At 36.6% G+C, this 16,961-nt stretch overlaps 1 protein-coding gene across 9 annotated transcripts in view; it reads left to right on the top strand.

Moving 5' to 3' along the window:
• The window catches only part of DMD (dystrophin), a 2,127,700-nt gene that overhangs the window by 471,737 nt on the left and 1,639,002 nt on the right, over positions 1–16,961 (top strand). For all 9 annotated transcript variants that reach the window (XM_045472664.1, XM_045472669.1, XM_045472671.1 and 6 more), the window contains exon 5: positions 15,706–15,798. In XM_045472664.1, coding sequence (XP_045328620.1) covers positions 15,706–15,798 — 93 coding nt within the window. The remainder of the gene's footprint in view (positions 1–15,705; positions 15,799–16,961) is intronic.

The raw sequence follows: 16,961 nt of genomic DNA, 5'->3' as shown, positions 1-16,961 counted from the left end.
TATGTGTTAAGTTGTATGCTAGGTGGTAGGAACACTGTAGTCAGTGATCAGAACAAACACAACCCTATATGTCATAGAGTTTACGGTCACATACCAGAGGGCAGTAACATTTACAATATACATTGTGATAGCTATGTGAATGAGTAAGAGATAAACAGAACAGAAGGTGTGGGAAGACCTCTCAGTTAAATTGTGATATGGTAAAGCCTGGAAGGAAGTGAGGGAGTGAGCCATGGCATCATCTATAGGAAAATGGTCCAGACAGAAGGATAAAAAGACCTTGGGGAGAAACAAAACGTTTGCAAACAGGACTTGCTGGGAGACAGGACTGGGTATGGAGAAAACACAGCAGAGAAGGGGATCGGAGAGGTACCTGGGTACTTATGGGAGGTGTAAAACATGGGAAGACATTATTAGGCTTGGAACTTAATTGGGAAGGAGATGGCAATGACTAAAAATAAAAGGGCCGCTATGAATTGAATGGCTAATAAAACCAGTTCTTTAAAAATGAGAGAAATAGTTAATGACAAAGAAAAACTTACAAGAAAAGTATTTAAAAGCAGTACCATTTTTATCCAGGGAGGTTATCGTCTGTAATGAAAACATAATACAACTTATCACATAATAGAAATACTACTAAAACCACTAAGACAATTTAATGGAAATATTTTTTGATGTTATAGGCTGCTTTATTTTTCCAAGATTCATAACGTGTTTGCAATGCACATGGGTGAAAATCCCCCTACTGATAGAGTTCTCGACTTGGGTCAAAAGGCCACTGATAACAGGAGGGACATCTAAAGTGAAAGCATTAGCGTAAGGTTAAAGCACAGGGCCTGGCAAATGCCTGCCAGGGGCACTTTGCAAAAGGAAAGTCTTCAGAGCCCCTTTGTGGGGACCTGCAGCCACCCCTGAGTTCCCTTGGGCCCCTTGGGTGGAAGGGATCCTGTAAAGTTTTTTGCATCCATATTACCACCACCCATTTCTGCATGGTTTTCTTCACCTCAACCTGCACCCTGACTATCTCTTTGAATTCTCTCATCTCCTCATTCCTCAAATGCATATCGTTTATGGCCTCATAATCCTGGAGCCACCAAACCAGTTCCTTGTTGGTTTCTCTTTTGGCCTTCTTGGTCACTTTCCTGCAGCCTTGGTTCCCTGGCTGGCTTTTCTTCTTCTTTTGGCTTTCCCTGGCTCTCGGGCTTTCTGTCTTTTGGCTTTGCCACACTGCTGGATTTTTCCTTGTCCTTTCCTATTTCCTCATTTTCTGCCTTTCCCTTGTGATTTGTCTTTACCTCAATTTCTAACTTTTGTTCGTTTTCCAGAATACAAGCTACTGCTGGCTTCCCTGCACCCCATGGCTGTTCTTTGTATTCCAGCTTTCCTTGTTCTCAGGCATTCCTTCATTCCATCGCAGAGTTTTTCCATGTTGAGATTTTCCCTCCTTTTCCAGTCATGCAGGGATTCTAGACAGGTTCCTCCTCCTTCTATAGCCTTGCAGAAAGTTGCAGGGGCCGGGGCAGGCCTGTGCCTCCTGCTACTCTCTGAAGCCCAGACCCCTTGCTGCCAAGGCAGCTCAGGGAGCTGGTTCCATACAGGCAGTGGAAGAAGGTGGCACAGGGACTGGATGGCAAGGTCGGAAATACAGTTTTATTCAGAGCCTTTAATTCACCATTGTCATATTAGAACACATTTAGCAACTAACTAACTAACTAACTAAATAAATAATTGAGACTATGGATGGCATAAATAAACTGTAGATTTAATAGCAATTTGCTTCCCATTAATACTCCAAAGCGCAGATGATTCTATGAAATATGTGTGCATTATGTGTAAACCTCCTGCCCCATAAAGTTGGATTTTCAGGAAAAGCAATCGTTTATCATTTAATTTAAATTAGCTAAATCCAAATCTGAGCTCTCAAGCAGGCATTCTGAAAATTCTCAGTCATTATGAGGAAAGCTCTTCCCTATCCCTAGCAATGGCCAGAGAACAGTAGGCCTATGTGGTGCCTCATATAGGCAAGGGAAAAGCCTTTCCTCTTTAGTCCATTGCAGTATGCACTGATACAGTCACCCCCTAAGCCCGAGTCTTCTCATGAAGCCAAGTGTCTCATTACTATCACTGGCATGAAACAGAAAGCCTGCAAAGACCAAGCTGAAGAGACTGTAACAAAGTAAATATATACAGAAATGTGAGGACAATCAAATCCCTGGTGAAACACGCAGGGATTAGCATGAATTAATAGCCTTTATCCCTAAACCTAAAGAGACCAGGAGGAGAGAGCTGTTACCTTAAAGCAGTGAAAGCTCTGACATTGTCAGAGGGACCACCGGCCAGCAACTGTGACCATAGGTATCTAAATGAAGTTACCCTCAAATCGTGGCCTGCTGGGTGAGTTGGGACAGGATCGATACCTTGGTCTCTCTATCCAATCCTCCAATATCCTGCCCATGCTACCCACTGGTTAAGCTCAGCTAAAGGCTAGAAGGTGAGAGCTCCTAGGTGATGAAGTCATCTGATACTAGATGAGTCATCTCATATGCCACAGGGGTGAAGAACTGGAGATTGGGGAACAAACAGAGAATAGCCAGCATTCCAAGTACCTCTGTTTTCTGGTCACACGAGGACGTGAGAATGTCTGCACTGAGAGCCCTAATGTTGGCTGGGGTCCATCCTTGCTGGATGTACCAGGAAGCCATTCACTTTTGAAACCACACCATCTCTATTTCCTGATAGGGCGTGGAGATGGTTTCTGGCTAATTTTGGGAACCATCTGATATCACATCCCTTCAGATGCTTCTGGGAAACATCAGAGCCAGAAAACTAAAACAGACCAAGAGTTATTTCTAATTTCTGCTCTGCGGCACAAACTTACCAAAGGCATAGGAGAAGATAAATTTATAAAAAAATATTACTAAAAAAATATTCCTGCCATATGTACAAAGATGGATAATGTATTAGGATGCAGTGAAAATGTCATGAAGTATATAAAAAGAAGAGCTTTTAAAGTGCATACTCATAATAATAATAGAATACTAGAAATTAATAACGCTTTTAAAAATTCAATTTGATTAATTTAAAATGTTTTGTATAAGGAATGAAGAGTACATATCCACATTTGTATAGGAAAAAACTTTCCAGGAGAAATGGACTAGGTTTTAGCCTGAGGTTCAATTTGTGTCTTAGCTTTTATTTTCATTGAAAACAAAGATAAATTAATTCAAGATTTCAACCATAAATGTTACAAAAAATAAAAAATGCTCTAAGGAAAGTAGAAAATAAAGATAAATGAAGAAATAAGTTAGAAAGAAAAAACACTAGAATAATTTGAGAGCTAGTTCTTTGTAATAAAATAATACAGTAGACTAATCTCATAAATTTAATCGGGAAAATGAGAGGAAAAAGCAAATATATGCAATTTGAATATAGAAAGAAAATATTAAACACAAGTATAAGGAATATACAAACCAAACATGGAATCTACACAGAATTATATGTTGATTATAAAAACAATTAGATTATATTCCATTTAAAATAATTAATTATAAGAATTAATAGAATATAGGGTACTTTATTTTTTCTTAGATGTTTTTTTAATGTTTTTATTTATTTTTTGAGAGACAGAGAGAGACAGAGCATGAGTGGAGGAGGGGAGGAGAGAGAGGGAAACACAGAATCTGAAGCAGGCTCCAGGCTCTGAGCTGTCAACACACAGCCTGACAGGGGCTCGAACTCATGGACCCCGAGATCATGACCTGAGTCGAAGTCGGATGCTCAACCGACTGAGCCACCCAGGTGCCACGAAAATGTAGAGCACTTCAATCCATAACCAAGAGAGGTGAAGAAATCATAAAATTAAACAAACCGACTCTTCACAAAGACTTCTGAGTCTAATGGAACCAGTGGGAAGTTCATCCAAACGTTAAGAAATGGATAATTGCTAATAGAAAATCATTAGGGACTTCACAATTCTACAAATCTATCCACAGACTTAATGTTTAAAATCACTTCAAAGAAGTCAACCCTCTCTGTTGTTTGAGGGGGTATTAGAAGCTTCCATTTTGAAAGGCTATTTTGTGGTAGTTTCAAAATCTTAGGTCAACTTCATTTGGTTTCCTCCTTCCTTCTTAGTATCTTCTCCACTTTGGCCTTTTTCTCTGCCATAAATGATCAGTTTCTGAACATGTCATTGTTCTCTACTAGCAACTCAATTTGATTCCATGCCTCAGTTTCCTTTAATTTGTCTGTCCTGACATTTAATTTGCTATGCTCTCTCAGTGCCACTCACAGCTTAGGTCCACAACTCAGACACCACATTTATGTTCTGATTTGCATTCTCTGTGGTGGCTGTTTTAGCATAAAGTTATTTCTGCTATCAATAATTTATTTTCAAAACCACTTATTGAGAATAAAGTACTTCCAAGTGCAGTGATACCTTTATTACAATATTTACTGAGAGCAAAGCTCATTTGTAATAAAGTTGGCTGTGGTTTTAAAAAGCAAACAAAAGAAAGTACAAAATCCTGTGAAATAGAAGCTGACTGTACCAAGTGGTTAAGTTTGTCTACACCCCAGCTCAAGCTATAAAACATATCCACAGCTTGCATTTCATTGTTACTTGTTGAAGGTACATAAAACAAATCACAGGTAACATGGAAACACCTCACATATTTCCCTTCACAATTTTTTGTGAGTGACTGTCTTTACCAGACATTCTCAATTCCGTTCTGCAGGTCTGTAACCCCATTGTCTCTCAAAGGAAAAGTATCATTTAATGGGTCATTTAAACTTGTTTATTGATAGATTTTTTCCCCCTTAGATATAAATAAGCTCCAGTCAATGAGTTTCCTCTACCAGAAATTTGACATTTTTATCTCTTCATGTCAAATTGAGTAATGAATGATTCTTTACCACTGGTAAAGGAATCTAGCCATTAAAAATCTGGTAGGGAGATTTAACTGCTTGTGGTATTTTAAACTACCCTCCAGATAGATCATGATACCAGTCTTCCACTAATTGCCTGATTGCAATTTGTTTCCTCTTCTTCCATCCCAAGATGTCCATGTTTTTATTTTATGAATCCCAGTGCCTCTTTGAAGTCATAGAATATATTCCATCACCATTTTAAAGATTCATACAAAAAATGTAGTGTTGTAATACACCCTGAGTATATAGTATACCAGGGCTTTACCGATTTAATATGATTTAATATTAGCTGACAGAGTTGTAGATCTCATACTTGATGTTCAGTATCCACTCTCATCAACTGTGTAGGACAAAGTGGCAAATTTTTACCAAGTAACTTCAAACGTACAATGTGAAACAGCACAAAACAAATAAGATCAGTTTTATACATTATTAAAGCACAAATCCAAAGTGAGCATTTAAAAGCCTAGGTTGAAAATTCACATGTCAGCTATGTTCAAATATTCACTTAATCATATCATTGAAAATTGTCAGTGAGTTAGATTGAATGGTTGTCACATGTCACTGATCTGAAAAATGACACAGTGTTCACTCTTCCTGGCATATGATCTTAGAGAAAGAGGGTTCTAAACCGTTCTTTAAGACTAGTATTTTATGTGTTCTTTAAGTATTCAGAGACTTAAATAGCAATATAATATATGTTTTGGAGTATGTCAGAACATAATATCTTTGACTGAATATAAACTGCTTCCATTTATTACTCATAAAATACACTGTTCAGATATAAATTCCACATTTTGAAGTTAATTTATGTTAAACAAGTATTCGTTCTTACACTAAATTTTCAGTCCACACAATAGGACTATAATATGTCTGCACCTTATATATATTCATTCTCAGGATCCAGAAGTATATCCTTTTAACCCTGTTACTCACTAACTCCAGGATTTTTTCCAAATGATTCCATGACTTAGGTTCCAATTCATCATCTCTGAAATCTACTAACAGAAATGGTTGTATTTATTTCAAAATATTCATTTATGGAATAAAAACATATACACGCATATATTATATAATATTTAGATTCATATTCAGATGCATTGGGAAATGACTACTTTTCAAATGAAGCTAATTCTCATTTAAAATAATATCAGGGGCAGTTGGGTGGCTCAGTCAGTTAAGCGTCCGACTTCAGCTCAGTTCATGATCTCATGGTTCGTGGGTTTGAGCCCCACATCAGGCTCTTTGTTGTCAGCACAGAGCCTGCTTTGGATCCTCTGTCTCTTCCCTTCCCCTGCTTGCACTCTCTCTCTCTCTCTCTCTCTGTTTCTCTCAACGTAAATAAATAAACTTAAAAAATGAATAAAAAATGAAATAATTTTATAAGGTGAGTTGGTTATCTTCCCCCTACCAGTGCATTTCTTGCATCAAGGTAAAATAGTATTTTTTTTTTTTTTTTGCATGCTAAACTTAAAATTGAGGTAGCCATTTACCTATGATTTGTGAATTTAGAGATCTTCAAGGATAATAGTATGGCTACAAATTGTACTATTATTTTTTTAAAGTTTATTTATTTTGAGACTAAGAGAGTGCAAGTCGGGGAGGGGGAGGGAAAGAGGGAGAGAGAAAGAATCCCAAGCAGGCTCCACACTGTCATTGCGGAGCCCAATGCGGGGCTTGAACCCATGAACCGTGAGATCATGACCTGAGCCAAAGTCAGGCACTCAACTGACTAAGCCACCCAGGTACCCCAACAGATAGTGTTATAATTAAAAACATTTTTTTTTCATGTTTATTTATTTATTCTGAGAGAGGGGAGGAGCACGAGAGGGGCAGAGAGAGAGAGAGAGAAAGAAAGAGAGAGAGAGAGAATCCCAAGCAGGCTCTGCACTGTCAGCGCAGAGCCCCATGTGGGGCTCACATTCACCAACCATGAGATCATGACCTGAGCTGAAACCAGGAGTCAGACCCTTAACCAACTGAGCCACCTTGGTGCCCTAAAATTTTTCTTATTATATTGAATTGTTGGTCATATAACTTAAAATTTTGGGGGGTTGCTTTTGCCAAATTTTTCCTTGAAATAAGTGTATGTGGAACAAGATTAGAAAGCTATGGTGATACAGGGTTCTGGTTTCATTAAAGTAGCATTCTGTATTGCCATGCATATGATATATAATATTTATAAAAATTCAAGTTAAATGATATTACATTGAAAGTATATACATCTTTTATCCTGTGTTGTGACATTATTGCTGAACATAGAGTCCATTTCCTCAAATGATGCCTTCTAGTATATAATGTTCCATATAAGAAATTTTGCTTAGTTGAGATACAGGAGCTACTTTGCCAAAAAATTCAGTCCTGCATTTTGTGTTCAATGAAACTACCTGCATTGAAACCTCTATTTTGATAGATTTGTTTTAATTTTCTTTCACCCCTTTATTGTTTATATTTTTCTTAACATTAAGGGGTTTTTTAAACTTAACTGCCTCACATCTTTATTGCCAAAGAGGAAGTATATAAGCAAGTAAAAGCACAGGTCCATTAAAAAGAACTACCTTGTGACAAATGATTATAATCATAAACACCTCCAAAATATAGAGCAATTTGTGACAAATGATTATAATCATAAACACCTCCAAAATTTAGAGCAATTTGAACTTCCTTCAGTAGTCTTTAGGCGTTTTGATAGAACAGTCCATTTTTTAGTCTGTCTCCATCTTTAATATAAAATGCGGCATATAGTGGATAGTCAAAAATATTTAAGGAATGACTGAGTATATAAACCCTAATTACAGAAGGTCAGGAGAGTATCTTCATAGCAAGTACTGTACCCAGAACTAAGTCTTAGGATGTATCCTAGGTCAAAACGTGCTTTTAAAAGGTATTTTCCAGTATAAGCTTCTATATGTGTATAAAATTTAAAAAATCCTTGTTGGAAGAGAGAGATATGGGAGGGAATAAAGAAAACTTGCCAAGTGGAGCATGAAGTCCACAACAGCCAATGCAGCCCACCCTGTAGGTTTTATGGACTGAACTATTCATCATCTAATTATGAAAGATTCAATATGTGTACCTCTATATCCAAAAAAAGATAGGTGTGATTTATGCCTGTAAGCCTTCACATTTTATATAAATTTTAAACACACCAAAAAGCACATGCTGCAGGGCAGCAACACTACTTTGCTTTTTCTGCATTTTTGATCACTTAAATGCATTATCTTTAGAAGGATTATATAAATACTTGAGTTTCTGTGGAATATAGAGAAGTCTCTTTAGCTTGGCTACACGATGGCAGACGTTCTACACAAAGCGCTTAACACATTTTAAAAGTAAATCCTGGGGCGCCTGGGTGGCGCAGTCGGTTAAGCGTCCGACTTCAGCCAGGTCACGATCTCGCGGTCCGGGAGTTCGAGCCCCGCGTCGGGCTCTGGGCTGATGGCTCGGAGCCTGGAGCCTGTTTCCGATTCTGCGTCTCCCTCTCTCTCTGCCCCTCCCCCGTTCATGCTCTGTCTCTCTCTGTCCCAAAAATAAATAAACGTTGAAAAAAAAAATTAAAAAAAAAATAAATAAAAGTAAATCCTATTTGCCTAGAATGTTGGAATGAAATTCTCAGTTATAAACCATTTATTAGAAAGAAATGTGCGGGTAGGGGAAAAAACAAATAAATAGAAGGTAGAAGTAGCCTCATGGGTTCTAAGAATCAGGAGGGATCTTTATATAGTAAAGTTCAATGCATGGTGTTTTTCTGGTAGTCACTGTTTCAGATTCTGGTTAAAGTAATCTACCCAAACTTTTAAAGATGACATTTCATGGTTTCTTGTGAAATCTTATCGTTCTGTGTGAAGTTATAAGATTAAATTTGCAGCTACATTTTTTGTTGTTGTCAAATTCACAAACTAAGAATCATGTGAAAAATGATGGCTTACCTTTGTCCTCTACCCCTTCCCTAATTCAGAAAATGTTCAGATTGTACTGTGCATATCAAGGAACTAAAACGATTCCTCCTTAGGGTAAATCTTAAAATCTGAAATGTCTTAAAGAACCACATCCTTTGAAACCAACGTGAGGAACCTCCTATCCCTAACCTAATTTCATTTGGCTGGATGATACAGGGTGTGTTTTCTTTCATGCCTGGAGCTGTGAAATGTCCTGTGCGGTTGTCTAAAAAGGCAAGAAGTGGGAGATACCATTTATTGGAAAGATGATGGTTCCCATTTTGAATAAGATGTAACTTCCTACAACATGCAAGTGAAAACTGCAAATGCTTTATTGACTTATAAACTAAGAGCTGAAAAGTTTATCCATCTCCCTGCTACCACAAACATTTAAAAAGCATGAGAAAATTTGTTAGAATTTTGTCATGGGACTCATCACTCCCTTGCTTTTATTCATCTTTTTTCTTCCTTCTGCTATGCCCTGAGAACTTCCGTTTTCATTATTTGACCTGGTTACTGTGATTATTTTTATGTCAAATGTTCCTCATTCTAAAGTCATTGTGTAGCATTCCACGTTTGATGAACTCATTCTGCTATTCTTCTTTCTGTAAAGCTAATTAAAAATAACATAAACTGGGCCAGGTCAGTAATCTCCTGTCAGTAATCCATCATATTTCAGATGTGCTTTAAATCTTATGGTTTTCTTCAGTATTCTTAAATCTTAAATATATCAATATAATATATATAAATCCTTTTACTATAACCACCATGGGATATATAAATTTGGCTTGTAGAAAATCTTATTGACAACGCTAGATTGCATCTGTGCCCTGAAGGAAAGCGGTATAAAATAAAACCTAGGATAAAACAAATGAACAATGAAAGAGAATTGCTCCTCATAGCCTAGTGGTCAGCATCCTCATATAGGAGGTGGGGCACCAGGAAGTAATAGTGCTCATTGAAATACTTACATATTAACCTTAGAATTACTAAATAGATAATTTTGTGCAAAATCAAATATTTTAGTCTAAGTTGTAGCGCGGGCACAAAAAGGGAATTCCCTCTAGTTTGTGTCCTCACATGATAACAGTAGACTACTTTATTTCAAAAGCTAATGGAGCGCCTGGGTGCTTAGTTGGTTAAGCGTCTCACTTAAGCTCAGGTCATGATCTCATGGTTTGTGGGTTCAAGCCCTGCGTCTGGCTCTGTGCTGTGCTGACAGCTCAGAGACTGGAGCCCGCTTCAGATTCTGCTTCTCCCTCTCTCTCTGTTCCTCCCCCACCCATGTGTTGTCTCTCTCTCTCAAAAAAATAAATAAATAAATAAATAAAAGTAAAACTAAAAACAAACAAAAAAGCTAACTCATTAGTTTTCCTAGGTGCTATTTATTTACTTATTTATTTATTTATTTAGCTTGTGCCTCCTGACTCGGGATATTTTCCTAAGAGTTCACATTTAAATATTCTATTAGAGCCATAATAGGGTTCCATGATTTCAAGGCAAATGGTGAGAATTTTCTGTCCTTAAAAATTAAGTTTGAATAAAGCATCTTCACAGAGAACACTGCACAACTCTGAGCCAGTATCTGGTGTTATTTTATGAGGAAAGTCTTAGGCCTGTTTGCAGGAACTCATAAGGCTAATCTTCATATGTAGGTGAACTTGTAAGTTGTGTCTGCAAAACTTCAATGCATGCTATTTAATTTTTGCACACCTATTCATTTGGTATCTGATGCTTTCATTCTGAAAACCAGGAAAACATAATTTTGGGCATCCTTAGTGACCTCAGTATTGAATTTCCTGCTATCTAGTGCTTGTCACAGTAAACACACACACACACACACACACACACACACACACACACACACACTGGCTCCATATATTAACACACTTGTCACAGAAATGTTTTTTGTTAGACAGACATACAATTATCATTTAACACAGATTTTGACATATTTTGGATTTTGTTTTTCCTTTCCATAGTTATTTAGAAATTGGATTGAGAATCCTTGAAAGATATACCTCCAGAGCATATATTAGAAAAATGTTTAAAAGAGGCCATTCTGCATGTGATTATCTAAGAGTAGTAATGATTTTTATGAGAACAACATTCATAGCTACGTGGTAGGAAACATGGCATTATAAAAAGAAACCAAGCATATGCGATTTAGAGTCAAAATGGGCTAGACTGTCTATATGAGGCATTGAATAGTAACCTATGACTATGAACAGTACCCTTCAGGCATGACAAAATACCCCTCCTTCTTCTAGTGTCTTAGTGACTCTTAATTATGGTTATTTCTTACAGTCCTTGGTAATCTGAAAAAGAGTTGTACAGCAAGAGACAAAACTTAACCAAAACAAATATCACTTGTCTACATGGTGGTGTGTAATATTTATTAATTTAGAACCTATTAAAGAACTTCATGAAGAAGTCTCAAGGTTTAATTAAGGACTTATCTCTCATATCCAGACCTGGTTTTAAATCTGACCTTGTGAAAGCTTCGTGTACCTTTGACACTTTGTTCTTCTGTAGATAAAAGGTATATAAACGAATAACTATGTCATACTTATATTATGATTATGATGTGGGTAGAGTGAAAGCTGTATTCCGAGAGAACCCTATAGGCTTAAGATTTTTTAAAGATAGAAATAAAATAGGGGCGCCTCGGTGGTTCAGTCTATTAAGCAACTGACTCTTGGTTTCAGCTCAGGTCATGATCTCACAGTTCTTGAGGTTGAGCCCCTCATGGGGCTCTACCCTGACAGTGCGGAGCCTGCCTTGGATTCTATCTCTCTCTCCCTCTCTCTTTGCCCCCACTCCCTCTTTCTGTCTCTGTCTCTGAAGAATAAATGAATAAACTTAAAAAAAAGAAATAAGTATCTTAAGAGATTATAAAAAGAAAAACAATAATGAAAAGTAAATTCAAAATAGAAAACTGAAAAATAGAGGTTGAATTGTGTTCAAAAGCCAGCTCTTTGAATAGATCAACAAAAGAGGCAAACCTCTTCTAATCCTAACAAAAGAAAATGAGAAGAGAATGAAAAATAGACAAGATTAGTAATGAAAAAGGATGTGTAACTGCAGATAAATAAGAAACTGAGAGAATACTATAAGCAATTCTGTGAAATTAATTTTGAAAAATCCAGGACATGCATGATTTCCTAGAATAATGCAAATTACTAAAATTGACATAAGAATAGCAGAAAATTAAACTAGACTAATTACTTCAGAAAACATTGGTAAGTTATTAGAGATCTACCATGGAAATAAATACCAGGATTCTTCACATATGAATTTAACCTAATCCTTAAAGAATAGTAATTCCTATATTTTAAGGTATTCCAAAGCATATAAGATAAAACCCTGCAATTACTTTTGTGATGTCAGAATAACCTTAGCAGCAACAGTCAATAAGCATAAAATTAAATAACAAATGTATAAGACAATCTCATTTATAAATATGAATACAAAAATTAGATTGTTGAACTACATAAAACTGTTTATAAGTGATAAGTACTCCATAAATGTTAGGTATTGATTGCAAAGAGCTCTAAATATTAAGAATGAAAACAAAAGTACCCTACAGAAAAAGGAACAAGCCATATTAACAGACAATTTACAGATGCAATTGCAATGATCAATTATACAAAAAGATTCTCCAAATGCAGTAGGAATCATCGAAATAAATTAACAGTGCAATATATTTTTACTTATCAGGCGAAATGAAAAAGCAGAAACATCTATTGCTGGTAAGAGAAGAGCCTATTCATACATTGCTGGTTAGAATATTAAATGCTAAATCCTTTTCATAAAGAAAAACCTACCAAAATTAAAACTAGGTATACCTTTTTGATACAGCAAATCTATTCCTTGGAATAGCTACTATAACAATAAAAGCATCAGTTATCTGAGGATGTATACACAAGATGTCCGTCGCAACATTATATAAAGTGGCAAATCTGTTCAAGTCCCTGCTTTCAGTTCTTTTGGGTCTATCTCCAGCAGTGGAATTTCTAGATCCTACTTAATTTTAATTAGTTTTTCTTATGCGGCCTGCTATTAGCTTCTAAGCTTTTTGACATTAGGGGCTCTGTTTTACTCTTCTTTATTCACAGCTGAGCACAGTGCCTGGACATAATAGAAATTGGATCTGAGGAGGGATTTTATGAGGAGAAAGAAATAGAGGAACAGTCTCCCTGCTGATATAGTGAGAAGGCTTATGAAAGTAGATAGAGGCAAGCCTACTGCTTGCTCTAAGTCTCCCCAGGATGTTCCCTATGGCAAGTCCAACCATAACTACTAGCAGTGATTCCCCCAGTATAGGTCTATTTCCTAAAAAAAAAAATCACATCTTCTCCATTTAAATAACTGAATTTTCTACAATGTACAGTCTGATTATCATTTTCACTACAAGCACAACTATCTCTTTTGTGCTCTAAGTACATCAGTGCCTGACATAGAGCCAAAATGTATTTGTTGAATGAACGCATCAGTGATTCAACTGATAAATTTATAGTAGCTTTTCCATATGGAGGAGCTCCTTCCCTTACTACCACATAAGGAATCTCCAAATGAAATGTAGATGACAGTGCTTTCTTGTTCTTGAGTTATTCATCTCCCCTGGGATCTCTATGTTTTTCTTCCCTAATGAGTTCTAAAAACTTACTGTATTTTACTTTGTATAATTAAAACAAAAGTGTTACAGCAAATTATTATCTGCATGTGTAGGACAAATTTATGCGAACGCCCAGGATTTTGAAATACTCAATTATAGCATACTGAATTAGGGATGATTTGCATGGGATACTCCTGAAATTCAAATGTGCAACCAAAAGCATCTCCATTGCGGAAATAAGTAGACATGTAGTATCTCAGAATGGCAGTATCATCTTGACTTTCCTATACGAAATAAAGTCAAAGTCTTTCATGTCAACCAGCTTTGAGAGTTTCCATTTATCCACTCCTCAACTGAGCCTTACGGAAATGTCCATTTATATACAACTTCAGGATAACTTCTCTGTAAGGTCCATATGGTACCAAATCCTCATATCTAGTCTATTGTCTAGTTCAGTAATATCCTCTACTATTCAATATGTTTGAAATTAAACTATGGACTTGTATCTTGATCTTCCATCCTTGTTCAAATGATTCTACATTCTTTTCTGTACACTTTATTTGTTTTAAGCCAACACACTAATAGTATTTATATAGTTGGGGTACAAAAATAAATGTGAGTATTTGATTATCCATTGGACCTGAAAGTATTTTTATATGAGGCATAATTGGGAGTGATTTGACAATTATACTGAAGGGCAGCCCTTTTATAACCACATCCACCTGCCCCACTCACCCCCTTCACTCTGATCTCTAACCTCTGGCATTTGCTACCCTGTTCTCCTTTTCTATAACTTCATCTATTCAAAACTGTTAATGTTACCCTTTGAGATTGGCTTTGTTTTTTCACTTGGGGTAATTCCCATGAGATTCAATCAAGTTGCTGCTTGTATCCACAGTTTGTTCCTTTTCATCACAGAGTGGGATTGCATGGTGTAGATGCACCACGGCTTAAGTAACCAGTCATCCTTGAAGGGCATCTGGGCTCTTCTCCCAGATCGCTGTTTTTGACTGTTATAAATAAAGCTGGTGTGAACACTTACACATAGGGTTTTGTAGAAATGTAAGTTTTCATTGTTTTGGGATAAATGCCCTGGATCCCAGTTGCTGGATTGCATGCTTAAGCACATGATGAGTTTTGCAAGAAAGTGCCAAAATGTTTTGCAGAGTACCTGTACTATTTACATTTTCCCCAACACTGCATGAGTGATCCACTATGTCCATATCCTTATCAGCATTTGCTGTTGTCACTATTTTAAAATGTCAGCTATTATGATAAATGTATAGTGCTAGCTCATTGTGGTTATAATTTGCATTTTCCTAATGGCTAATAATGTTGAACATCTTTTCATGCACCCATTTGCCTGATGCTTACATTTAACCTGATTCCACGTAAAAGTATCAGGAGCATAAAGGATAGGAGATAGGATTTGCCTTAAGAAAAATAAAACCTGGGGCACCTGGGTGGCTCAGTTGGTTAAGTTTCTGACTTGACTTCGGCTCAGGTCGTGATCTCACGGTTGGTCATGAGATCCGGGCTCTCCATCAGGCTCTGCGCTGGAACTTGGCATGGAGCCTGCTTAAAATTCTCTCTCCCTTTGCCCCTCTCCTGCTCGTGCTCTCTCTCTCTCTCTCTCTCTCTCTCTCTCTCTCTCTCAATAAATCAATACAATAGAATAAAACCTTGCCAGATTTTGATTCCCAGTACAGGATTGAGAAAATTGAGTTTACCATAGCTCCATTATTTATTGGAGTTTTAATATCTGTTTCTAAAGCAACGGCATTTTAGTCTAATGCAGCTACCCCTAATTATAATAGCCTTCCTCTAAGCAAGATTGAAGGACAGATGGAGTTTCTATTTATTGAGTTTCAATTTTCTATTAGGAAGCAAATCCTAATTTTAGTCATCCTTTATGAGTTATCATTGTTATACATTTTATTTGGAGATACTCTGATTGGCCTCTTTAATCTGCAGTAATCTATTTATATACTAAAAGTACATTCATTTCCTATCTCTTTGTAAATGTGTTCGGGGGCACTTGTTTGTTTCAGAAAGCCCATTTACAAATGCATTTTGTTTCATTTTTGGATTATTTTTTAAAAGCTGTAATACTGTTTAGGCTCTGAAAATAGCTAAATGCAATTACCTTCGAGTTTTGTTTTCTTTCCAAATAGACATTTTGTCTCTTTCCTTCAAACGCTTTCCCTTTATCTTTAACAGGTTGATTTAGTGAATATTGGAAGCACTGACATAGTAGATGGAAATCACAAACTGACTCTTGGTTTGATTTGGAATATAATCCTCCACTGGCAGGTAAGAATCTTGATGACTGTTTCCTTTTTGGGTAAAATGTTGCTGATCTTCCTTTCATGTTTGCCCGTGTCCTGCAAAACAAACATGTATACCTCTAACAGAACAAAGCCCATCTCCAAAGCACTGCCTTTTAAATGGGCACAGTTAATGTCATTTGAGATGTGAAGGATCAGCAGATTATAAAACAGGTTCTAGAACACTCGCAGGAATAGTTTTCTAAATTTTATTTCATTGTGTAGAGATGACACAAAAAAGAGAAGTTTCATCAATAGGTTAATACAAATATTTTTCACTAATATGTGTCTTCTATAACTAACCTGTGAGCGAATCTACATAGTTTTATAAAAACTATTAACCACTACCAAATGAATGAGACTTTGCAAATCTTTTATTTCTCAATGTAAATTAATTCCAATAAAAGATGAGTTGGGGGGCGCCTGGGTGGCACAGTCGGTTAAGCGTCCGACTTCAGCCAGGTCACGATCTCGCGGTCCGTGAGTTCGAGCCCCGCGTCGGGCTCTGGGCTGATGGCTCGGAGCCTGGAGCCTGTTTCCGATTCTGTGTCTCCCTCTCTCTCTGCCCCTCCCCCGTTCATGCTCTGTCTCTCTCTGTCCCAAAAATAAATAAACGTTGAAAAAAAAATTAAAAAAAAAAAAAAAAAAAAAAGATGAGTTGGATACGATTATCTGTATTTATGTTATACATACATATATATGAGTTTATAATCTGATTTTGAAATTGATTATTTTTCCTGACTGCCTATATTTTCTGATGCCTATATTTATTGGACCTCTGCAAAACAGATCAAAACTCATTTGGTTTAGTGAAAAGAGTATATATTTTTTTGGTCAGAGCAACATGAACTTAAATTTCAACCTCTTCACTTACCATCTTATAGTGACATTGGGTATAATGCCATCTTTCTGGGCCATAATTCCCTCACTGTTAAAATAGAAAAAATAATAATTAACATGTGTATTTCTTACAGGACTAAATGAGAGAATATCTGTAAAGCACTCAGTAGAGTACACTCTTTTCACTACAGGTGTATCATAAGTAATTTTGATTGCTTGGTGTTTTCTGCTCACAATTTAAGAATCTGGAGGAAAATTGAGATGTCTGCTGTTTTTACTAGCAGTGATTAATTTTTCAAAAAACAACTT

Source organism: Leopardus geoffroyi, chromosome X, assembly GCF_018350155.1.
Source record: "Leopardus geoffroyi isolate Oge1 chromosome X, O.geoffroyi_Oge1_pat1.0, whole genome shotgun sequence".
Taxonomy (NCBI): Eukaryota; Metazoa; Chordata; class Mammalia; order Carnivora; family Felidae; genus Leopardus; species Leopardus geoffroyi.
This window is presented reverse-complemented; position numbering and strand designations above follow the sequence as displayed.